Source organism: Cricetulus griseus, chromosome 4 (assembly GCF_003668045.3).
Source record: "Cricetulus griseus strain 17A/GY chromosome 4, alternate assembly CriGri-PICRH-1.0, whole genome shotgun sequence".
Classification (NCBI taxonomy): domain Eukaryota; kingdom Metazoa; phylum Chordata; class Mammalia; order Rodentia; family Cricetidae; genus Cricetulus; species Cricetulus griseus.
Genome location: NC_048597.1, coordinates 230556924 through 230581062, shown reverse-complemented (window position 1 = coordinate 230581062; position 24139 = coordinate 230556924). Strand labels below are relative to the sequence as shown.

At 44.4% G+C, this 24139-nt stretch overlaps 1 protein-coding gene across 2 annotated transcripts in view; it reads left to right on the top strand.

The window, feature by feature from the left end:
- The window catches only part of LOC100760123 (sodium- and chloride-dependent transporter XTRP3A), a 37708-nt gene extending 13825 nt beyond the window's left edge, over nucleotides 1-23883 (top strand). Inside the window, exons 3-11 of one of the 2 annotated variants that reach the window (XM_027415523.2) lie at nucleotides 262-353; nucleotides 2394-2621; nucleotides 5448-5558; nucleotides 6469-6710; nucleotides 7781-7943; nucleotides 18151-18355; nucleotides 19477-19636; nucleotides 22142-22307; nucleotides 22903-23883. In XM_027415523.2, coding sequence (XP_027271324.1) covers nucleotides 262-353; nucleotides 2394-2621; nucleotides 5448-5558; nucleotides 6469-6710; nucleotides 7781-7943; nucleotides 18151-18355; nucleotides 19477-19636; nucleotides 22142-22307; nucleotides 22903-23052 — 1517 coding nt within the window. In that variant the 3' untranslated portion in view covers nucleotides 23053-23883. The remainder of the gene's footprint in view (nucleotides 1-261; nucleotides 354-2393; nucleotides 2622-5447; nucleotides 5559-6468; nucleotides 6711-7780; nucleotides 7944-18150; nucleotides 18356-19476; nucleotides 19637-22141; nucleotides 22308-22902) is intronic. The other variant, XM_035444095.1, reaches the window with a different exon arrangement.
- Nucleotides 23884-24139: the final 256 nt, after the last annotated feature.

Genomic DNA, 24139 nt, shown 5'->3' with positions numbered 1-24139 from the left:
AATCCCAGCATTCGGGAGGTAGAGGCAGGTGGATCTCTGTGAGTTCGAGACCAGCCTGGTCTACAAGAGCTAGTTCCAGGACAGGCTCCAAAGCCAAAGAGAGACCCTGTCTCGAAAAACCAAAAGAAAAAAGAAAAAAAGAAAGAAAACCTGATGGAAAGGTGTTCCTGCTCTGGGATGTCACCATAGTTCTGTCATTCAAGTGCCACTGGTTGAATCACAACCATCTGATCCTCAGAGTGGCCCTCTGCTTGCTCACAGGTGTTGCTAGTGTGGTCGTCTCCTTCTTCCTCTCCATGTACTACAACGTCATCAATGCCTGGGGCTTCTGGTACCTCTTTCACTCCTTCCAGGTGAGCCAACCTCTGGCCAGAGCAAAAGCAAAAAGGGTAGAAGATGCAGGGCCACTCACCAAGTGGGGAGCTGGTGGAGAAAGAGAACACCAGCCTCAGTGAGGGGAGAGGGTGAGGGAAGTCACACATCTCAAGGCAAGTGGGGACATCAGAATCTGGATCCACTACTTGTCACAATGTAAACCATGCAATGTAGCTCTCTCTCTCTCTCTCTCTCTCTCTCTCTCTCTCTCTCTCTCTCTTTCTCTCTGCACATTTTTGAGGAGCAGGTCCACAAGGTCCATAGCATTCATATCTACAGGAAGTGCCCTGCAAATATTACAAACCATCTCATGACAGACTCAGGAAAAATTTGTGGCAAGGACTTACAAGCAAGTCTGAAATGGTTATTTCTCCTCCCATCCTGTTTCTACCTCTTCCCACTTGCCATTGACATATTTCTGGCTCTAGGCTGATCCTGAAATCCCAAAAGTTCACCTAGAAGGAGCAATGCCACTCTTTAACACTATAGGAGCTATTTTCAATGGCATACATTTTAAACAGCGCATTGCCCAAATTCTTGTTACTGATATTCTGGAAGGGTCTAGGTATTGTGGAAAATAAATGGAAGAACCACAATTCCACACTGAGAGCTGGTTTTGGTGCAAAGCTAAGGAATCTTCTTTCCACCACCATCTTCAGCCTTTTCCCTCTCAGAAACTCTAATCCCACTGCCTCCACTCCCCTTCTAGCAGCTGCCTCCATCTCAGCCTCTTTACAGGTGGAAAAAGAGGAGAAGGACCTACGAAGTACCACTTTAATATTCATGCATTCCACTCTTCACAGATTGATGGACTTCCCCTTACCCCTGCATTAAATCCTCTTCCAAGGTCACAGGATAATGACAAGCAGACCTTCACTTTCACTTCTATGGGCCAGGCATGTCCCTGGAACATGTAACTCTACCCTGGCATGGTCATACACACCACATGAGAGCTTTTGTCCAATTCCACAAGCCACAAGTGACTCTACAGGAGTCTCCTTCATGGGGTGGGGGTAGGGGTTCTTCTCAGCAGGTGCCTTTAGCCAAGCAAATGCAGGGACCCTTGTAGTGAGAGATCTACCAGATGTACCTGCTGTGCTGTGGTATAGCCGTTTGGGCTTGGTCATCACCACAGGTGCGTCTGGTAGATCTCTCAGTACAGACTCTATCTTTACCTTCTGATGCAGATGAAGGGAGAAGAGAACTGAAAATTTCTCAGTTGTTCCATTGCACCAGTTCTTACATGTCCTAGAGCTTCTTCATACAGCATGTACGTTGGCAGGGACATTTAAAAAACTGATGTCCAGCTCATCTCAAGCAAAAGATCCCAGAGGTCCTGGGTACAGCCAAGATATCCTCAGATTTGCAGCCAAATATGTGAAACAGAGTGAGTTAGAGTGACCTCAACAGAGGGTCCAGAGAATGTTGGCTAGGCAAGGCAACTGAACTTAGAGGACTTCTCTTTCTTGGCTGGGACCTGCTGCTGGATTTCATCAGGCACCAATGCCTTCCTCCTGTGGCCTCTCCATCCAAATGGACTCACTGTTCCAAGATTCTAATTCAAGTACCTTCACAGATTTTGGGGGGGGGTTTTGCCTGTTTTTAAATTTTATCTTATTTATTTTATGTGTATGGGTGTTCTGCCTGCATATCTGTGTACCACGTGCATGCCTTGTGTCTACAGAGCCTGGGAGAGGATGTCAAATCCCCCAGGACTGGAGTTACACATGGTTGTGAGCCATCATCTGGGTGTTAGGACTCTAACCTGGGTCTTCTGGAAGAACACCCACTACTCTGAACTAGTGAGCCATCTCTCTAGCCCTACAACTGGTTTTGAACAGGGACAAAAGGTAGCTACAAGGATCTGGAAAGTTAAGGCCAGGAAGCCTTACTCTGTACTCTGTTGCTTCAAGCAAGTCAGGCTAGCCAGTATGTACAGGACATGGTGTAAAGCCTCCTGTCAAAGCCACTTCCTATCACCCATTTCCCTTACGTCACCATTGGTTCTCATTCCAAAGGATCCCCTGCCATGGTCTGTCTGCCCACTGAATGGTAACCGCACAGGCTATGATGAGGAGTGTGAAAAGGCTTCATCAACACAGTACTTCTGGTACAGGAAAACACTCAACATCTCACCATCTATCCAGGAGAATGGAGGGGTGCAGTGGGAGCCAGCCCTGTGCCTCACCCTGGCCTGGCTGGTGGTGTACCTGTGCATCCTGAGAGGCACCGAGTCAACTGGCAAGGTGGGCTGTGGAGTGTGATGGGGCTGCAAATGGGTGGGTGGATGAGTAGCACCTCAGCCCTGGCCTTGGTCGATGCCAGGGGCTGTCTCTTGCAGTCTAGAGTCAAGGCTCAGTGGGTCAGAAAGCATGGCTGGTGTTATTGGCATTCCCTCTGCTAGTTGACAGTGAAGGCTGTCAGAAGTGGTTAAAGTTGTGACACAGAATCTGAAATGAGAAGCCCTAGCCATACCAGGGCATTTCTTGGAGATCTTCAAACATCTGCTTATTTAGTCCTTCCCCCTCAAATGCCAGAGCTATTGTTCTGGGGAGGGACCTCAACATGGACAGATGGGCCACTTTCTGGTGACTTTATTGTATAGTTGGAATTGGGGTCCCATTTCAAAGTGCTTTCAGGGACTTAATGGCAACCAGAACGGTTGGGTTCTTCCTCGGTTTGTTTTTTTGTTTTGAATTATTGTTTTGTGGTTTGGGGTTTTAGTTTTTGTTCTGGCTTTTATTTTGAAAGTGTCTCCTTATAAGTTCAGGCTGGCCTGAAACTCACTGTACAGCTCAAACTGGCCTCAAACTCACAGCAATCCTCCTGACTCAGCCTTCTGAGTGTTGGGATTATAGGCTACACATGTGTCACAATACCCAGCTTAGGCCTTTTATCTGCCTAAGTCCTTTTTTCCTTTTGGATGCCCAGGTTTCCATTCCTCCTGGGGCTGATATATCTGCTGTATTTCCATCACCTGCACCTGTCTCAAGCTGGGGTGACTGGTCCATACTCAGCTACTCTGCAAAGTAAACCCATAGTTGACCATAGTGTCTTATTCTTGTAACAGCCCCTCAGAGTAGATACATGATGACACTCTGAAAAGGCTTAGATAGGTGAACTGGTCTTCCCAAGATCACAGGGATAGCAGAATCAGGACATAGCCCAGATTAACTCCAAGGTCTTCCCATCCTATTGGTGACATGCACCATAAATGTTATCTTAATGTCTTTTGTAACTTAGTCACTTCCAGTTTCTTTTCTTCTGAGAATCCCTTAGATCTCACTCTTCTGATCACCTGACTGCCTTCTCCAGCACTGACGTGTTTATTTGTTTTTTCATGAGGCATCAAGCTTAGAATAACCTATGTCATTAAGATATTGCGTGACAACCCCAGTGTTGTGCCTGGTATGACATTTTACATTGGTTTCTAAGTCCCCATGATGGCCATCATCTTAGCCTCACAGATGAGCAGAAAAATCAGGGTGTTCTTTCTCAACTGAGCTCAGACCTTGCAGCATCTGCCCTGTGTATACCCTTGGATATTAAAAAGTCCTTTTCTCTCCAAGCCTTTTATAATTGTGGAATTAAGTAGAGCCAGGACATGATACCACATCAGTCCTCACTATTTTCTCTGCTGATGCTGTGACAGAAATGCCCCAGCAGTTCCATGTATAGGGAAAGATGTTGCCTTTTCCTTTTCTGTCGAAATCTCTTTTATTCTCCTCTGGATTTTTACTTATTGGTCAGAAGTTATTTCTCCTGATAGGTTAAGCTAGATCACATGCCCAACCATCCTTCCCACAAGAAAAAGAAGGGAGCCATTTTGTGAGGACTCCAGAAAGCCTGTAAGAAACATGGTCCACTGGGTGGGGAAGGGAAATTCCAGAGCTTTGCCTGGGTGTCCTCTAAGTGCCCAGTGTTATGGACCAGGATCAGCCCTCCCCCATGTCCCTGAATTCCTTGCAGATCACTGGTCAAAGGATCCTTATCTATCTGTGTCTCTATCTGGCTTGACATACTAGATTCTTGGGTATATTTATTAGTCTCCTAAATGTGTAAGAAGCCATGGTAAACACATATCCTACATTCTACTCAGTGTCCTCTGACAGCCTTAGAAATTCATGAAGAATCATGCTATGCCAAGGAGGAAATGGAAGACTGAGCTTAATTCAAGCATATCAAGACATGGATCACTAGTTGTATTTCTTAGAGGTGGATATAACCTAAAAGAAGATTGATAAAACAAAAACAACCTTCCCAAAAAAATTTTTTTTGCTTTATCCAGGCATACATAGGAAGTGGTTTACCCAAAATTTCCCACCCAGGCTAGGCAGACATGCACCTGAAAGCCCTTACTTTGAGTCTTTTCAGAAGTCAGGGTGACCCTGAGTCTGAGATTCCCCTGCCAAGGCAACAAAGAACATGTCCTTAAATTATGAAGCATGTCAATAGGGAAAGAAGATTGGCTTAATCAAATAGAATTTATGAAGAATGCACAAAATCCCATCAGTACTTCTGTTGCATTTATTGTAGGACTTTGTCCCATGCACTGCTTTCTGCCTATGGACATGTGAGCCAGGCTTCCCTCAGTTCCCATCCTGAAAATCCAGTTCTGCCCCAAAAGACACTGAGCTAATTTTCCTTCAGAGATAACATAGAAATTGTAAGTGATTGGTCTTCCTGCTTTTCTTGGGACCTCAGAAAGCTCAGGGTCAAATTTGGCTCAAATACTGAACAGAGAGACTCACACATTGTGTGGGCTCCTCCTGCCTTTCTTAGAGACAGAGGGGCTGGAGGAGTGTGGAAAGGAGAAACTGGGTACCTGTTGCCTCTCATTCACTGAAGAAGAAGGTTCATGGTGGCAACAGATATGGCAGCTACATCCCATCCTGCATTTCTCCAGACCATACTCAGACCCTGTGTCCTACTCAGGATCAGTGCCACCTGCAGCTCTCAGCAGCTGTGGATACAGCCTAAACACCAAAGAAGTAAGGTGTTTGTGGGGATGGTTGTTTGCCCTGCCATCCCTACCTCTCCAGCAGTCTTACTGTGTTCCTGGATGCCCACAGGTGGTCTACTTCACCGCATCAATGCCTTACTGTGTACTTATTATCTACCTGGTCCGTGGCCTTACACTCCATGGAGCCACCAATGGCCTGATGTACATGTTTACACCTAAGGTATGGGCTGCAAGGGAAGGGGACTGTCCCTTTCTGGGATGCCTGGGAGGAAAGCAAAAGGGGGTAAGATCTGTAATCAGCAGGGCTGGTGTGAGCCCAAGACTGGGCTAAAGGCTATGGATATCCTGGAAGCTGGAACTTCTTCCTCAGACAGGTCATCCCAAGCCCTGTACATTCTGGAAGTTAAATTCTCTGCACCCCCTCCTGCTGCTCTCACTGCTCCTGATTACCAAGGCCTGTGCCTTCCTTCTGGTCTTCCTGCTCCAGTTCTCACCCAAAGCCTGTCCAGACTCTCCACTGAGCTAGGGACCATGGACATCTCTCCAGTCATCTATACCCTTTCCCTCTAGGCTGCCATGATCTCCTCTTTAACTTTTTCTTTCCAGTTACCCTAACCAGTGTTCTTCAGTGGGAATGCTATTGTATTTGGAGTAGGGCATATTCTTTGCTTTAAAAAATCTTGTGGCTGGAATCAGATGACTTTACCTTTAAAATGTACACTCTTGTTGCATAAGCCTTAAGTGCCAGTACTGGAGTCACCTCAGACTAGATAGACTCCACATCCATGTCATATCACCTAAATTTCTCTGCGTTAAGACCAGTGCTTTGCCTGGCTGGTGACTTAGAGGTTTTATGTGTTTTGGACTATTAGACCAGACAATATTCAATTGCACTCTCCATGGGTAGGGTGCCATAGAGGGTATGAGAGGAAGATTGCTGAGTAGTTTACCTGCCAGGGAATACACTGGAGACAGTCTGGGACAGGGACCTAGATTCCAGCCCCAAGTCATCCTGACTGCCTGTGTGTTGGAAGTAATTTCTTCTCCATCTCTGAGCCTCCATCCCCTGGGAGGGAGAGTTTGGGATTAGAACCCAGGATTCCTCATCCCTATCCCTACTGGCCTTCTAGATGGAACAGCTAGCCAACCCCAAGGCCTGGATCAATGCAGCCACGCAGATCTTCTTCTCACTGGGCTTGGGGTTTGGCAGCCTGATTGCTTTTGCCAGCTACAATGAACCCTCCAACAACTGCCAGAAGCATGCCATCATTGTATCCATCATCAACAGCTCCACCTCCATATTTGCCAGCATTGTGACCTTCTCCATCTATGGCTTCAAGGCCACCTTCAACTATGAAAACTGCTTAAACAAGTGAGTCTAAGTTTTCCCTCAGAACCTTGGGCCTTGAGAGGGAAGGCAAGGCTCCAAAGCTCTGAGCTGGAAGGGTGACTGGGAAGGACTGGGTTCTCAGAAGTCAAGGGGTAGACGTAAGACACCAGTATTGAGGTCTACAATGTATGGTTCAGTTCTCTTTCCTCAACTATCTAATTGCTGCTTTCTACCAGAACTAGACTCTGACGGTCCAAAAAGTTAAGTCCTGCCTTACAGGGAACAGGCAGTTTAAGGTAGGCATTGCACTTAGCAGAAAGGGGCATTCAAAAAAAAAAAAAAAAAAAAAAAAGAAATGCCAATGTCCTTGGTCACATTCCTCATCTCAAGTGTAAGCAAGACCTCTCTAGTCAAGTCTCAGAGACTACAGTTTACTGTCTTTGGCGTCTCTCAAAACAGAGGACAATCTCTCAGATGCTAAGATGTCCAGTAGGGAGGTCACTTACATAAGTAGCCATCTCTAAACCAGAACTGAAATTAATGGAAGTCAGTATACATGCAAATCATTTAGTTTGCACTGTGATATAAAATTAAGTTTAATAATTCTAAGCCAAATGTAGTGGTGCATGCCTTTAATCTCACCATTCTGGAGGCAGAGGGAAGTGAATCTCTAAGTTTGAGGCTAGCCTGGTCTACATAACAAATTCCAAGACAGCCAAGGTGGCATAGTTGAGACCTTGTGTCAAAATAAGTAAGTATATTTAAGTGATTCTAACTTTCTTTCTAAGCAGTTCCTCAATAGCATTAGCTACATTCAAGTGCTGTCACCAACAATGGGTACTAATCTGGTTATAAAGTATTGAATACTTCCAGCATTCCACCCAGTCTCATCAGAGGCCACTTATCCAGATGTCAAGTAGCCTGTTGGGAGGGAGTTTTTGTCCTCATCTCTTCTGCACAGACATCCAGAGTTGCCCTTCCTGTCAACTTCCCTCCCTGGGCAGAGGGCAGAGGGAAGAGGGCAGAGGGAAGAGGCTGCCCACATTTCCTCCCAGGTTTTAGAGCCAATGGCCTTTTAGTCATGAATGTCAAGATGATGGTCTGCTCTGCAGGGTGATTCTGCTGCTGACCAATTCTTTCGACCTTGAAGATGGCTTTCTGACAGCCAACAACCTGGAGGAAGTGAAGGACTACCTGGCATCTACCTACCCAAGCAAGTACAGTGACGTGTTCCCGCACATTAGAAACTGCAGCTTGGAGTCAGAGCTGAACACGGTAAGAGGCCTGGAAAGGGTGGGGACTGCCTCTCTCCTCCAGTCCATGAAGACAGGAAACTGGATTGTTTCCCCTGCAACAGTGATCAGAGAGACTGGACTCCTGCTCTCCCAGCTGCTACTGGGAATCCTTTTCATCTGAAAGTTCTCCTAAAGTCTGAGCTTTCCCTCCTTTTCCTCATCTCTTTTTGAAATTTCAAAAACTTGGGAAAGGAAAAGGATAAGGTAACACACTGTCTCAGTTAGGGTTACTATTGCTAGCAACTTGAAGAGGAAAGGGTTTATTTGGCTTACACTTTCATATTGTTATTCATCTTTGAAGGAAATCAGGACAGGAATTCAAACAGGGTAGAAACGTGGAGGCAGGAGCTGATGCAGAGACCATGGAGGGGTGCTGCTTATTGCTTGCTAAACCTGCTTTATTTATTGAACCCAGAACCACCAGCCTAGGGATGGATGGCACCACCCACAATGGACTGAGCCCTCCCCCAGCAATCATTATCAAGAAAATGCCCTACAGCCAGATCTTATGGAGGCATTTTCTCAAGTGATGTTCCTTCCTTTCAGATAACTCTAGAATGTGTAAAGTTGACATAAAACTATCCAGCACACAAACACCAATATTTCCATTTCTCAAATTAACACTGTAAACTTATGTTATTTAATGTATAGATTTTTTATATAGAACAAACAAATTTTTTAATGACACACAATTAAAGGTCCCTGAAATTAATAACAAGTTTTCTTTACTCATTGTAGAAAAAAATCCTTACATTTTTATGCCCATGATACATTGATTTTAAAATATATTTATTAACATAAATCTGTTATGATGGGCCTGGTGACTTAATATAAGTATGAAACACATGGCAACTCTTCTAGTTATTTTTACGTATCATGGATTTTTTTTTGTTTTTGGTTTTTCGAGACAGGGTTTCTCTATGTAGCTTTGGAGCCTATCCTGGCACTCACTCTGGAGACCTCAAACTCACAGAGATCCACCTGCCTCTGCCTCCTGAGTGCTGGGATTAAAGGCATGGGCCACTAACACCTGGCCATATCACATGGATTTTTGTAGATTAGAGTTGCCTACAATACTGGGCACAGCACAGTGATTTCTGCTTCTAATTCCTATATTTCAGTGACTCTTGTCTAACCTCTGTCTTCACTCCCTGCCTTTCCCATCTTCTTTGAAGTTCATCTATCAGTTTCTACAAATGAGTGCAAAAATGCAGTATTTGTCTGTGTCTGATTTGTTTTAACACAACACCTGCACTTCTCTCTACCTTGACACATGACAATATTTCATTCTTTTTATGGTTAAGTAGTACTCCTTTGTGGATATATACCATATGTTCTCCCTGTATGTTCACTCTTCCATGGTTGTTGTCATATCCTGGATTTTTTTAAAGGAATATTGCAGTAAATATGAGAGTGCTGCAATATCCTTGACACAATGATTTTTTTTCATTTCCTTTGCAATAATATCTAATTGTGATTTTTATTTGTATTTCCTTGAAGAGTAATAATGCTGACTTTTTGTTCATATATTTGCTGGCTATTTGTGTCTTAAATTTTTAGATGTATTTATTTGGTTTGACATGTATGAGTATTTTGCTTGCATGTATATATGTATACCACATGTATGTCTGGTGCTCACATAGGTAAGGAGAGGGCTATGACCAGTGGTTGTGAGTTGCCATGTGGGTTCTGGGAACTGAACCCAGGTCCTCTGCAAGAGTGGCAGGCACTCCTAACCACTGAGCCATCTCTGCAATCCCCTTGTATCTTTTTAAAGAAATGTCTGTATAGGCCATTTATTTATCCATTTTTAAGTTGGACTCTTTGCTATTCAATTGTTTGAGGTCTAAATAAATAGAATTAAGGAAATGAGAGATATTGGCAGTAAAAATGTGAAATGCTAATGAAAGAAGTTCAGGATGACACCAGGAAAGGAAAGATACCCTGTGCTCATGGGATAGAAGACACCTTAGTTAATTTTCTGTCCCTGTGAAGAGATGCTATGTATACAAAGCAACTTATCAAAGAAAGCATTTAATTGAGGGTTTGTCTACAGTTTCAAAAGTGAGTCTATGACTATCAGCATGGCAGCAGACAGGCAGGCAGAGTGCTGGAGAAGTGGCTGGGAGCTTATATCTGACCACAGGCAAGAGGCAGAGAGAGGGGAAGGGTAGGGGGGAAGTAAAAGGGTGTGGGAGATGGGAGAAGAGAAAGATTGGGTCTAGTCTGGGCTACCTCAGTGACATACTCCCTTCAACAACTGTGAAAGAAAGATTCAGATACATGAGCCTATGAGGACTATTCTCATTCAAACCACCACAGAATAATAATTATTATTGTTATTTAAGTGTCTATACTACCCAAGGCAGTTTACAGATTCAATGCAATCCTTACCAACAATATTATTCATAGAAACAGAAAAAAATCCTAAAATCTACATGAAACTATGGAAGGCTCAGAATAGCCAAAGAAACTAAGTAAAAAGAACAAAACTGGGTCATATTAATACCTGATTTTTAAGGCCATGTACAAAGTTTCTGGTATTGGCTTGAGAAAAGATAAGGAGACAAGTAGAACATACTAGGGAACCCAGAAAATCACATGATTTCTGTCAAAGACACCAAGAGAATGCATTGGAAAACTGTCTTACCAATTACTGGTGCTAGGTCCCCATCTTTCATGCTGTACAAAAATCCAAAAGTATGAAAAGTCTAAGAGGAATCAGGGAAAACACTTGAAGACACAGGTTTGTGTAAGTATGTTTTGGGATAAGACCCCAAAACTGGCAACAAAAGTAAAAACAAGTACGATTATATCAAAGAAAGAACTTTCTGTGCAATAAAAGAAACAGTCAATAGCACAAAGAAAATATTTAGGAACACACACACACATTCACAGAGTAAGGGGAAGACTTAAATACATAATATTGTTTTGTTAGCAGTTGTCCATAGGAATGAGTATTCCTGGAAGATAATGTTTCCCATTCAAGAATTTCTTTGAGACCTGTCCATCATAATACATGTGGAACTTCAACCACTCATTTTAAGTGCTGTATTTATTTCATCACAAAATTTATATACAGCTATTTTGTTTGTCCCCTGCTAATAGCCTTCTGGGTATTTTTCTAATTTTCACTTTAGAAGCATACCTTTTGTTTGTTTGTATGTTTATACATTTATCTATGGCACTGATGGGCTTTGTTAGTTAATGAATCAGAGAAGCAAAGCATCCAAGCTGCCAAAGACCTCTTACCTCTACCAAGTCTGGGGAGATCCTATTCTCAATGTGGTTGGAGACTAAGGGCCAAAGACTGAATACTTAATGCCTGCTCCTATTTTATATACCTCTCTAGTGCTGGGATTAAAGGTGTGAGCTCTGTTTCTCTTGTAGACTGATTCACTTCTCATGTAGCCCTGGGTAGCCTTGAACTCACAGAGATCCATCTGCCTCTGTCTCCTGAGTCCTGGGATTAAAGGTGTGCACCACTACTGCCCAGCTTCTATGGCTATGGCTAGCTTTGTATTCTGATCTACAGTGGCTTTATTAGATCATAAATAATATATCACCACAGATGAAGGCTAAAACAAAACCAATAGTAAAAGACAAAAGTAAGACTGAAAAGTACATATGAAATAAAACAGAATAAAATATATTATGTCAGGGGTGGCTACGAGCGCTTGCTATTCTTTCACAAGACTCAAGTTCTGTTCCCACCCACGTGGCAGCTCACAACCATCCATAACACCAGTTCCAAGGTATCTGACCTCCATGGGCCCAGACACACATGTGGTGCACATAAATTCATACATGCAGTAAACACTGATAGATATAAAAATCTTTTTAAAAATATGTCATCAGCAAATCCACCTTCCTTCTGGGATGAATGTGATTTTTCCCCAAGCTCTAAGCTGTGTTTTGTGGCTGACTCTATAGGTGTGTGGGAGGAGGAGTTTTTGTAGCTCAAAACAGGTCAGACCAGATTGTATTCCCTGGAGGTTGCCCCCACTGCTAGCTATAAGCCCTGTCTCTGATTGGGATCACATTTTCTACATATGGTGTTCAGTGTTCTAGTCTCTGAGGAGTGGAGACGAGGGATGGGGGGCAACACTTAATTTGTCTTTCCTGCTGGGGACACTGCTGACTGATTTTCTGCACATGACCCACAGTTCTACCTGAGCATATTTGCCTCTGAGTCTGAGTCAGCTTCGGTTCAGTCCTGGTGTTCTTTGTAGTTTCCAGGGCCATTGCTTGCCACATTGGTGGTGGGATCCCTGGGGCTTAGAGATTTAACCGTTCTGAATTTTCTGTTCTTCTGGCAGTGGGCTCTCTTCAAGGAATGGTTCCATTCATGGTCCCATCCCTGGAGGAGGCTCAGCCAGTGGCAAACCAAACAGCTGCCTCACAAAGCAACACAAATCAGCTCTCAGGTTTTTTGTTTGCTTAGGTTTTGTTGTTAGTTCCTATAATCTTCATGTCTTCCTTTTCTGGCCCTGGGGCAAGACTCCCCATTCTTTTCCTGCTATTCTGGACAGTCCTCTGAGTTAGAGTCTGTCATTTCTTTTGTAAATCTAACATTCAATATTTCTAGATTTTTATATTTTCTTACTCTCTGTTAACTGTGGCCTTCTCTTGCCACCTCACTCTTCAGGTATAGATCAGGATTTTCTTTAAACTTTGTGGGGATATGGAAGAATGTTGCCTCTCCCTCCATCTTCAGTTCTTTGGAATTGAATTTTGATTTAGTAACACACTTTCTCTCATTCACCTATATCTTCTGTTACATTGCTTTTGTGAATAGTGTCTTTTTCCTTATTTCTATCATTGTTTATGTTGGTTGCAAGAGAAACATAAAAATTTTTGTATGTTAATCTTATAGCTAGAAATCTTGATGAAATTCCTAATCAATTCTCACAACTATAGATTGCTTCTATTTTCTCTATAAACTACCCTATTACCTGCAGATACAATTTTGCACATTTCTTTTCAATATCTGTATTTCAGCCCTTTTTATTGTTGTTTCACTATTATTATTGTTTTTATTGGAGTCTCAAGCACAATTGTTTTCCTGTACTTTGAACTCCGTGAAATTCAAAGTATTAGTTGAACACACTGACTAGTTCTTAGATTTACTATTTTTGTGGACTACTTCTAGAGAATACTTTCAAGACTAGGATAGAGGTTCCATGGCCCTGGCTTATTGGTGAGGTTGGGGAGTAGTTGTTTGGTTTGGGTATTTTGTTTTATGGGTTTAACCATTTTATGTCAGTCCATGGAAAATCAACACTTTCCTCCTGTTGCTTATTGTTCTAGTTAGGGTTATAATTGCTATGATGAAATACCATGACCCAAAGCAAGCAGGGGAGGAAAAGGTTTAATTGGTTTACACTTCCATGTTGCTGTTAATCCCTGAAGGAAGTCAGGAACTCAAACAAGATAGAATCCTGTAGACAAGAACTTAGGCAGAGGCCATGGAGGGGTGCTGCTTGTCGGCCTGCTTTCTTATAGAACTCAGGACCACCAGGCCAAGGATGGCACCACCCACAATGGGCTACCGCCACCCATCACTAATTAAGAAAATGCCCTGTAGCTTATGGAGGCATTTTCTAAGTTGAGGACAAGCTTGTGTCAAGTTGTGTCAAACTTAACCAGCACAGTTGTTTAACCCTGATCCCTGCTTACAGGGTCTATGGCCTGACCATCCATCCCTGTACAACTCAGACACCAAGATGCTAACATCCAGGCCTCAAGATCTAGACCCCACTTGGGCATCTATGACACCTGTTCTAAACTTGCTTTGGTATTCAGTTCCCTTCTTTGGGTTCTGACACTTGGTTTTTCCTCACTTATTTTTGAGATTGGCTCTATGTCTAAGATGTTATAATTGCTGATTTTCTTACACTTTCTTTCCCCTGTCCCTTCCATTCTCTCTTTGTTATTTTCTTTCCTTTCTACTATATTCTCTGCTGTTTGAAATTTGGACTTTTATGTCTTCTTCCTGAAATCTCTCAATTAATCTTTAACTTAACACAGCTTAATGTTGGAGAGTATTTTTACTTCCCTTTCAAATAATGTAAGAATTTTAGATTGCTTTCTCCTGTCTTTCCTTTTTGCTTTTTTAAAGACAGAGGAATGATATGAAATTTCTGATCTTCCCACCTCTGCCTCCTGAGTGCTGAGATTACAGATGAATGCCAGACCTGGCTCCACTCTTCCTTTTTAAATATGATTGCTATGCAGTTCAGGCCTTTTAAGCCCATAACTTTCTAAACACTGCAAACATAGGATGACAAGGCCCTGAGATAAGTCCCTGTCCCCAGGGATGGATGTGTGTGTGTGTGTGTGTGTGTGTGTGTGTGTGTGTGTGTGTGTGTGTATTCTTTCTTGCATTCCAGCTGTCTTTGGGAGAGAAGGCTAACTTTAAAATACCTTGCTGTGGGGCTGAAGACATGGTTCGGCAGTTAGAAAAGCTTGGTGTTCTTCCAGAAGACCTGAGTTTAGTTCCCAACACTCACATTGTCAAGTAGTTCCAAGTCACCTCCAGAGAATCCCATGTTTTCTTCTGGGCTTGTGGGAACCTGCACAGACATGACACACAAATACACATGTACATATAAACATAACTAAATCTTCTTTAAAAATATTGTCCTATAAGGCAAGTTTGTTTGTTTATTGGGGGGTGTGCTCAATACACAGATTCTCTGTGTAACAGTCCTGGCTGTCCTGGAACTCACTTTGTAGACAAAGCTGGCCTTGAACTCACAGAGACCTGCCTGCCTCTGCCTTCTGAGTGCTGGGATTAAAAGTGTGTGCCATCATGCCTGTCAGGGCAAGTTTTAAGAACAGTAAACTTTGTTAGATTTTGCTTCCATATAAACATCCATATTTGGCCCCATGTATTTGTTTCTTTCTTTCACTCTTTTTGTTTTGTTTTGTTTTTTATTTGTTTGTTTTTCAAAACAGGGTTTCTCTGTGTAGTCTTAGCTCTCCTGGAACTCACTTTGTAGACCAGGCTGGCCTCAAACTCAGATCCGCCTGCCTCTACCTCCCAAGTGCTGGGATTAAAGGTGTGTTCTGCCACTGCCTGGCAATATATTATCATAGTCTTTTAAAAAAATGTTTTATGTGTATTTTGTCTACATGCACCATGTGCATTCTAAGTACCCAGAGAAGTCAGAAAAGACTGTCAAATCTCTGGGACCAGAGTTAGAGTTAGCTACTGTGTGAGCCACTCTGTAAGCTACTGTGTAAGCCACTGTGTGAGCCACTGTGTGAGCCATGTGGGTGCTGGGAATTGAACCCAGGTCCTTTGGAAGAACAGCCAGTGAGTGGTCTTAACCACTCAGCCACTTCTCCAGCCCCTGGCCCCATTTCTTAAAGAACTTGTCCCAAGAGTAGGGTTTCTTATGCTAACAGTTATTTTCTCTCAACACTTTGATAATATTTCCCTTATAATTCTGATTTCAATTGTTACTGGTGAATCTTTTATTATTTTGTTTTAAGTTAAGTGCGTGCGTGCGTGCGTGCGTGCGTGCGTGCGTGTGCGTGCGTGCGTGCGTGCGTGCGTGTGTGTGTGTGTGTGTGTGTGTGTGTGTATGTATGCTACAGCACTTGTGTGGAGGACAACTTTGAGGAACCAATTCTCTCTCCTCCTACTTTTACCTGGGTTCTAGAGATGAAACATAAATTCAGACCTGCCCTGCAAAAACCTTTACTGCTAAACTGTCTTGTCTGCCCCAGTTCATTCTTGTAAATGAGCAGTCCTTTCTCTGGTTTCACTAAATATGTCCCTTTGTCTTTGGCATCTTTAGTGAATTTAGCATAGATGTGTTTTTATTACCTAATCCAGGCCTGAGTCTAAGTAATATTAAACCTGCTAGATTTATGAATCCGTGATTTCTTCTCAGTTTTGGCAAGTTCATATGTATTATTTCTTAATTGTTGCCTCTGTTTCTGTCTTTTCTCCTTGAAGATCTTCATTTAGATCTATGTTAATCTTCCCCTCCTATTCCACAGGTCTCATAACTTTATGTTTGCACATTACCATCTCCATGGCATCACTTTATTTGTATGACTGGCTGGTTGGCTCATTTTCTTTCTACTTCCTTCTATGTTGCTAAAAAGGAATCTGTGGCTGGGCACACGCCTTTAATCCCAGCACTCGGGAGGCAGAGGCAGAGGCAGAGGCAGAGGCAGAGGCAGAGGATCTCTGTGAGTTCAAGACCAGCCTGGTCTACAAGAGCTAGTTCCAGGACAGGCTCCAAAGCCACAGAGAAACCCTGTCTTGAAAAACCAATAAATAAATAAATAAATAAATAAATAAATAAATAAATAAATATAAAAAATGAAAAAGGGGGGTGGGGAGAATCTGTGATGGTTTAATGAGAATGTCCCCATAATCTCGTATGTTTAAATACTTGGTCCCCAGCAAGGACTAAGAGGTATGGCCCTTGTTGGAGAAGGTGTGTTACTGGGGGTGGTTATCTCTTTCTGCTTCCTACTTAAGAATAAGGATGTAAGGTCTCAGCTGCTCTCCCAGCATCATGCCTGCTGCCTGCTGCCTTCTTCCTGCCTGCTGCCTGCTGTCTTCTGTCTGCCTGCTGCCTGCTGCCTGCTGCCTGCCTACTGCCTCCTGCCTTCTTCCTGCCTGCTGCCTCCTGCCTTCTTCCTGCCTGCTGGCTGCCTGCTGGCTGCTGCCTGCTGGCTGCTGTCTGCTGCCTGCTGCCTGCTGCCTGCTGTCTACTGCCTCCTGCCTCCTGCCTGCTGTCTGCTGTCTGCTGCCTGCCTTCTTCCTGCCTGCTGCCTGCTGTCTGCTGCCTGCTGCCTGCTGCCTGCTGCCTGCTGCCTGCTGCCTGCTGCCTCCTGCCTCCTGCCTCCTGCCTGTCTGCTGACACACTTCCCCCATGATCATCATGGACTCTAACCCTCTGCAACCATGAGTCCCAAATTCAACTCTTTCTTTTTCATAAGTTGCCTAGGTCATAGTGTTTTCTTGTGACAACAGAAAAGTAAGTAAGACAAAAGTTGGTACTAAGGAGTGGGCTATTTCTGTGACAGGCTGGCCATGCTGCCTTTTGAAGGAATATGGAAGACTTTGGGACATCGGATTAGCAAAGGTGTTGAATGCTGTAAGTAGGGCTGAATAGATCATCATAATACGAACTTGGAGGACAGCAGTGCTGAGATCAATGAGGGTTATGGATGCTCAGGCTCAATCAGAGGGCAAAAATATTACTGACAGTGTTGGAGACCATTCTTCTGATGCTTTGGCAAAGAATGTGCATGTTTTCTGCCTGAATTGAAACATTTAGACTAATTTTATTGGCAGAGGAGATTTCAAAACAGCCTAATATTAACTCTATTGCATGGTTATTAGTAATCACTTTTATGTGGGGCTACAATGAAAAACAATTAAGTGAGGCAAAAAGAAATACAAAGAGATAAGGAGATGCCTGATGTGAAATGGAATAAAGGGAGTGTTATCTTCGGGGCAAGACCCCACCCAGTTAATCCTACAATTTGTAAAAAGGAAATTGCTTAAGGAATTTTAAAAATTCTAAAAATCTGCAAGGGGAAAAATGTTATGCAAATATAATTCAAGACAGGGAACAGGCTCCAACTCAAAAGGCAGAACTTGGCAGCATTGGCCAGATGGTTTCTGAAGGAAACAGGAGTAAAGGAGTTGTGGAATCTTCCTCTGTAGTTAAGAAAAGCCTCTGAGGACAGGTGTTCAAGGCCACCCAGGGCTACATTAGAGTGAATCAGTCTAAAAGACTAACAGAGCTCATGCCTTTAATCCCAGCTCTAGTAAGGTATATAAAAGATAGTAACCCAGTGTCTCAGGCTGCATTATGAGATTTAGTCTCCAGCCACCTTGAGGAGAGGCAGCATTGTGAGGCTTGGTGGAGACCTTGTGGAAATAGAGTCACCCCTTTTGGACTGAGGTAGAAGTAAGAGTTAGGGGCTGGCTGATTTGCCTTTCTGACCTCCAGCTTGAAGCTTAAACCGCAATATCTTTCTCTGGGTTTTTACTTTTGGTGTTACAGTTATGCACACCTCCAAGAGTACAGCACCTGGGGACATACTGTTCAAACACATGAGCCTGTAGAGGATATTTCACATTCAAACTATGACATTCCACCCCTTGTGCCCTCTGACTCAGGTGCATAACTGGTGTCTTTTACTCTCAGGCTGTCCAGGGCACAGGCCTGGCCTTCATTGTCTACACTGAGGCCATTAAAAACATGGAAGTGTCCCAGCTGTGGTCAGTGCTCTACTTCTTCATGCTACTGATGCTGGGGATGGGAAGCATGCTTGGAAACACAGCGGCCATCCTCACCCCTCTGACTGACAGCAAGGTCATCTCCAGCTACCTGCCCAAGGAGGCCATTTCAGGTCAGGACACCAGGCATTGGAGGCGGGGCATGGGTGGGTGGGGAAACGCAAGACAAGCATTGGAGGGTTTAATTAGGAGCCCCGTGCTTCTAAGGCAACTCCAGAAGGACTGTAGGAGTGAAGCTGTGCTCCTGCTACAGTGTGATACCTTAGCCCTGGGAGCTGGACTAAGAACTCACCACAGCCTCACTTGGGTAAGCTGGTCTAGGAGCTGTATGCATATGTAATGTGGACCGCAGAGACCCATTTTTAATTTCACCACCATCCCTCTCAGGCAGGATCATGAGAACCCTGTATCCAGCCACCTCTGCCTCTGATAGTTCTATGTCCAGGATAGTTGAAAAAGTGCCACATCTGATCACATGTTCTGGCCATCCAGCGGGAAGTGCCCTCTTCCCCTTTCTTCAGAGCCTCCTAGCACTTGGTATCTTTTCTGAAATCGGGTTTCTGTGGTCCACAGTACATGTGCATACAGCTCCCAGTGCAGTACTTGAATCCTCTCCCGAAGTAAGCCTCTCAGGGCATTCAGTGTCTGACTCTGTATGGTGTGGCAGTGGAAAGGGCAGGGCCACTATACTTTCAAACACATCATGGATACCCTATGGAGTCAGAGGAAAACTTGGAAAGATTGGCAGTTAAAGGCCAGAGCTCAAATGTTGACTCTGCCATGTTGTACTATAGGGAGTTACTTGACATCACTAAACCCATCCTGGTATACAAGGGATTCCTGGCTGCTACCTTGGAGGCTTAATCTGGTCTGATACATGACCAGAGCCCAGCATGTGATAGGACCTATGTAAACTGTAGTTTCTTCCCAAACTAATCCTTATCTGGGGCCCCACACCACAGTTAAACCTTCCTCTTGGTCCACTTCCCACAGTCTCTGGGGCTAAGTTGTTGGTATCTTCAGCGTCCCCAGACTTTCAGCCATCATGATGTCCCCCAAAGAGCAACACCCTGACTGTTGGTTTTTTTCCTGCTCTGAAATCCCCTGCAAAGCAGCTCCTACAGCTGAACTCACCCTCCAAAGCACACCTAGGGATCGGTGGCTCTTGTTGACATCGAATGTGGGATGAAAGGCAGGGAGACTCAGAGAGATGAGCAGTGATCTTGTGTTCCAGGTCTGGTGTGCCTCATCAACTGTGCCATTGGCATGGTGTTCACCATGGAAGCTGGGAACTACTGGTTTGACATCTTCAATGACTATGCAGCCACGTTGTCCCTCCTGCTCATTGTGCTGGTGGAGACCATAGCTGTGTGCTATGTATATGGGCTAAAGAGGTAAGGAGACTTCCAGATCCTGTTCTACATGGGGCAGATAAGCTGTAGGACCACACTCATAAGAAAACCATCTTCACCCGATGGGCATGCCTGTTTTAGATGCCAGCATTGTCAGTTTGTTCTTTGCCCTCAGATCTCAGCTATCTCTGGCTTCCTCAGTTTACCTGCATCCAAAAGTTTCTTTCCTTTTCCTGTTTTTTGTTTTGTTTCCTGTCATGTTTCCCTGTTGGCCCTGCTATACTCATGGCTTTCTGGGTGGGGACTTAGTCTCCAGGACTAGATTCTGTGATCTTCCACCAACATCAGAGCTTCTCAAGAACCCTGACCAGAGTTCAGTTTGAAAACTCAGCCTATGGATGTGTCAGATTTCTACCTTGGTGTCCTGGCCAGCACTGGGATGTTTGGCCTCCCAGGTGATGGAATGAATATACATATTCATTCCAGTTTCTGGATTATCCGTTGTGAAGAGGTTTAAATGATTATCTAGAAAATGCCAATATGGGGCCAATATTACTAATTAGGAAGCCTTCAAGCCTGGGCATTATCACATCATTTGGGGGGTCTTGTGAAAACTGGACTACTGCCTGCAAGAGATTCTGATTGAGGAGATCTGGGTTGAGGTCCAAGAACTCAGATATTCCTTGGTGGTCTAGGACTACAATGTTGAGACCAACTAGTGGAGGATTTCCCAGTTTTCCATCAGGCAACAGCAACAAGGAATCTTTGGGAAACTCAGACCCTCCAGTCACCCAACCCTGCTGAGTGAGGTCATATAAGGCATTCAGAGGCACACTACAAGTGCTGTTTGGATGTGATCTGGGTCAAAGAGCTGTGCTGTGCCATCTCTTCCTCTTCCTTGGATTTTTCTGATGATCTAAACTGGTTTGAGCTTAGGTAAAACCAGCCATGACATTCTAAATGGCAGGCTGTCCATTGAGAAACGTTCCCCACTGTCTCTTGAAGAGCCAGGGTCTCATGACATACTGAAGCATCTCCAGTGGCCAGCTGTTTATTAGATGAGTTAGTGGCTTTCCCCAAGAACTCAGTCTTGAAAATGCTTCGGAACCTAAAAGAGGGATTATAATTTGTGGCATTCACAAACTGACTTTTTTAATCCTTTACTCTTATGCACTCCCTCAGCTTATGACAGTAAAGATCACGTGACCAATTTCTGGATTACCCAATGTGAAGAGGTTTAAATGATCATCTAGAAAACACTGATTTTCAGGGAGAAAGAGACTGGTCAGGAAGTAGATGTTTCAGAGTAGAAGAAAGTTAAAGAGAGACCTGAACCTCAACTCCCTAGGGTGACTAAAGAGGGGACACAGTTATATCCCAGAAGTGGTGGAAAGTGATGGGAAGGAGGGAGAAACAAAAGGAGCCTGGCAGTTCTGTTGGTGATCCAGACAAGGGCCAGGAGGAAGCTTTTGCTCATTCAGGAGACATCGCCATCTAGTGGCCCCCAGAATCCTCCACACTGCAGCAGCCAGCTAACTCCCATCTTTCTCTATTCCAAGTGAACAGGGGAGGAACAAGAGGTAAATATGGCACTTTCTGACCTTTGTCCTAGTGTTCTCATTGCACATTCATGGTGGGGAGCCAGAGGCCAGCTCAGCCAGCAGTAGAAAGTACAGAACCATACATGGACACAGTAAAACAGACCTGGAGGCAGGTATCGGTGCTGCAGCTGCCGACAATGGCATCTTATCTGGCCCCTGCCCACCCTCCCAGTGAGCAGATTTCAAGGCCCTGGTCTCTGAGAGGCCCCATCAAATCCCATCAGAGCCCTGGCCTCTAGCCTCTGTCCTGAGAAATAGAGAGGTTGCTGAGGCTCCTTAAGTGCTGAAGTACTTTTATACTTACACATGAGTATCATAACCTATAGGACTGACTGTTGCTGTGTAGGCAAGAGAACCAAGTAAGAAAAAGGGAGAAAGCTGGAATATGGCCACGATGAGAACACAGAGGGTGCCCTTTGAGTTTCAGCCTAGAAGCTTTGCTCTTGCTCCACTCTACCTGCTCTTCCATACCAAGGCCAGGCCCTTCCAAGCACAGAGTGACTGTTCTGAGACCATCTCTAAGAAGCAGTAAAGAATACTTGGAACCATCACTAGTGTACAGAGTGGGGTGGGCAGAGAGGGAATGCCACCCTAGCCCTGTGGACTGAGGGGACTGGCATTCCCCTCCCCCATGTACCCTGCTCCCACCTTCTCTGGGAAATAGCCTCTGGTCCACACCTGGGGACCTCTGAAGGCCAACACCAGGAAGATGATGTCCCATGACCCAATCTGTATTGGTCACCTTCCCTCAGGCAGCCTCGGCCCTTGTCCCTTCACCTCAACAAACCCCCCCACACACACCAGGAAAGGATCAGATGGGTTGTGAGCATGTGCAAACATCATTAACGACCAGAAGAGCATCTTCCTAAGGGCAGAGGGTATGCAAACTGGAGCCCCTCCCTCCAGAACATGAATAAACCTAGGCTCTCTCCTTTGGCCCCAACAGATTTGAAAGTGACCTTCAGGCCATGACTGGCCGGAGCCTCAACTGGTACTGGAAGGCCATGTGGGCGTTTGTGAGCCCAGTGCTCATCATTAGCCTCTTTGTCTTCTACCTGAGCGACTACATCCTCACAGGAACGCTACAGTACCAAGCCTGGGACGCCACTCAGGTACCCGATGCTCCTGCAGGGCAGAGCCCACAAGGTCACTTCAGAACACAGGGAACCGTTGCTGTGGTGTGAGAAGGTCACAGGTGATAGCATGGGAACTTCATCGAGATGTTTCCCAGATGCTCAGTCTAGTGCAGCAGAGCTGGGCTGTGAGTTTCTTAACCATGATGCATGAAGAGAGCAAGAGTCACCCCACAGCATCCCACTGGACCTTTTCCCAGAAGTACCCGTTCCTCTGGCATGCTACACTAGCCATATTTATACAGAACATTTCTACCACCACAGAAAGTACTAGTCTGGGCTAACTGTTACATAACATTTAAGGCCTCAGAATAAGGTACTAGAAAATTGTTTTCTTGGAGAGCTTCATATGTGATCTTTCATATATGCTTGAAAAGGTCAGAATTATCTTTCTTCGTGGAATACAGAGAAAATGGGCATGGTCTCTCTGAAGGCTTGCTGTGAATTGCAGGGTAGTGGAGCACACAGTCCTCCTCTCACTCCAGTGTCTTCCCCTTCATAGAAAGCTCAGTTGAACGGTTCTCTTGGACTTGATGGGAGGGACCGTCCCCTAACTCTCAGTCTCTTCTCCCAGGGGCAGCTGGTGACCAAGGATTACCCCCCACATGCGCTAGCTGTCATCGGTTTGCTGGTGGCTTCATCTACCATGTGTATCCCCCTGGTGGCTTTGGGGACTTTCATCAGGAATCGCCTCAAGAGGGGAGGCTCCTCCCCAGTGGCCTAAGAATGGACCTCCCAGAGACTGAAGTCAGCCGCCCTCTGTTTCACAGTTGCTGCCTGCTGGTGGGAACTCCTTGGCTGGAGTGCTGGTCTGGGGCCTCCTGAGTCTGTAAAGGGGATTCGGGAGCTTAGAAAAAGAAGGTTGCCTTGGGAAGGGGACCACATCCTTTAGGAGAGGCCCTCCATTCTTTGCCATCTGAAGCCTATACCTTGTAGCCTCCTTGTCATCAGGGGATAAGGCTAGTACTGAAGATCATTGTTTTCTTGACTCTAGAAAGTCCTAGAATTTAAGGTAAACTGTCATTAGAAACTTGACTGTAACTCTGAGGAGCCGAATAGGCTCTTCAGTTTTGTTTTGTTTTTGTTTGTTTGTTTTTTGTTGTTGTTTTTGGTTTTTTTTTTCTTAAAAGAAAACAAAATACTAGAGGGTAATTGCTTCTCAACCAGTGTCAGAAAGTTTTGAAGCACCTAACGTGACAGATTAGAACTCTTTTCTTTAAAGCCACAGTGAGTATGTAATTTTTGTGTTCTCTGACTACACTATAAGTACTACCTGGATTTAGTAGCTCCAAAGGAGATCATTCTTTCTCAGCATCTAAGGTTCCTCACAGTGAGCCATGACAACCCTAGACTGTACAAGGAATCTGAGCAGACATCGCTGGGGTTTCAGTGTCAGATGCATCCATAGAATGCAAGTAATTGTAACTTTCCTACAAACATCACTTACAACCACCTTCATTCACCTCTACATAATCATGTTTTCTAAAAGGTATATAAGTCACACAGAGCAGTGTGTAGCTGAAAACACTCTGTATTTATGGCCATTATTCATCCATCATGTGAATTTGTCTGTTTTCTTTTTTTATCTTAATAAAGTGGATCAACTCTCAGTTATCCAGACTGAGAGTCCTTCCTGTACTAACAATCTTTGCTCTGCTGAGCTCATGGAATTGAAGAACTTCTTTGGGTCCATCTGTGCAGACACCTTTGAAGACACTTAGACTTCACTTGGAACATCAACCAGAGATGTCTTTTATTTCTCTCTCTTTTCCCCAATGCCAAAAGTAGACACTAGAAAGGTCTTTGGTGTG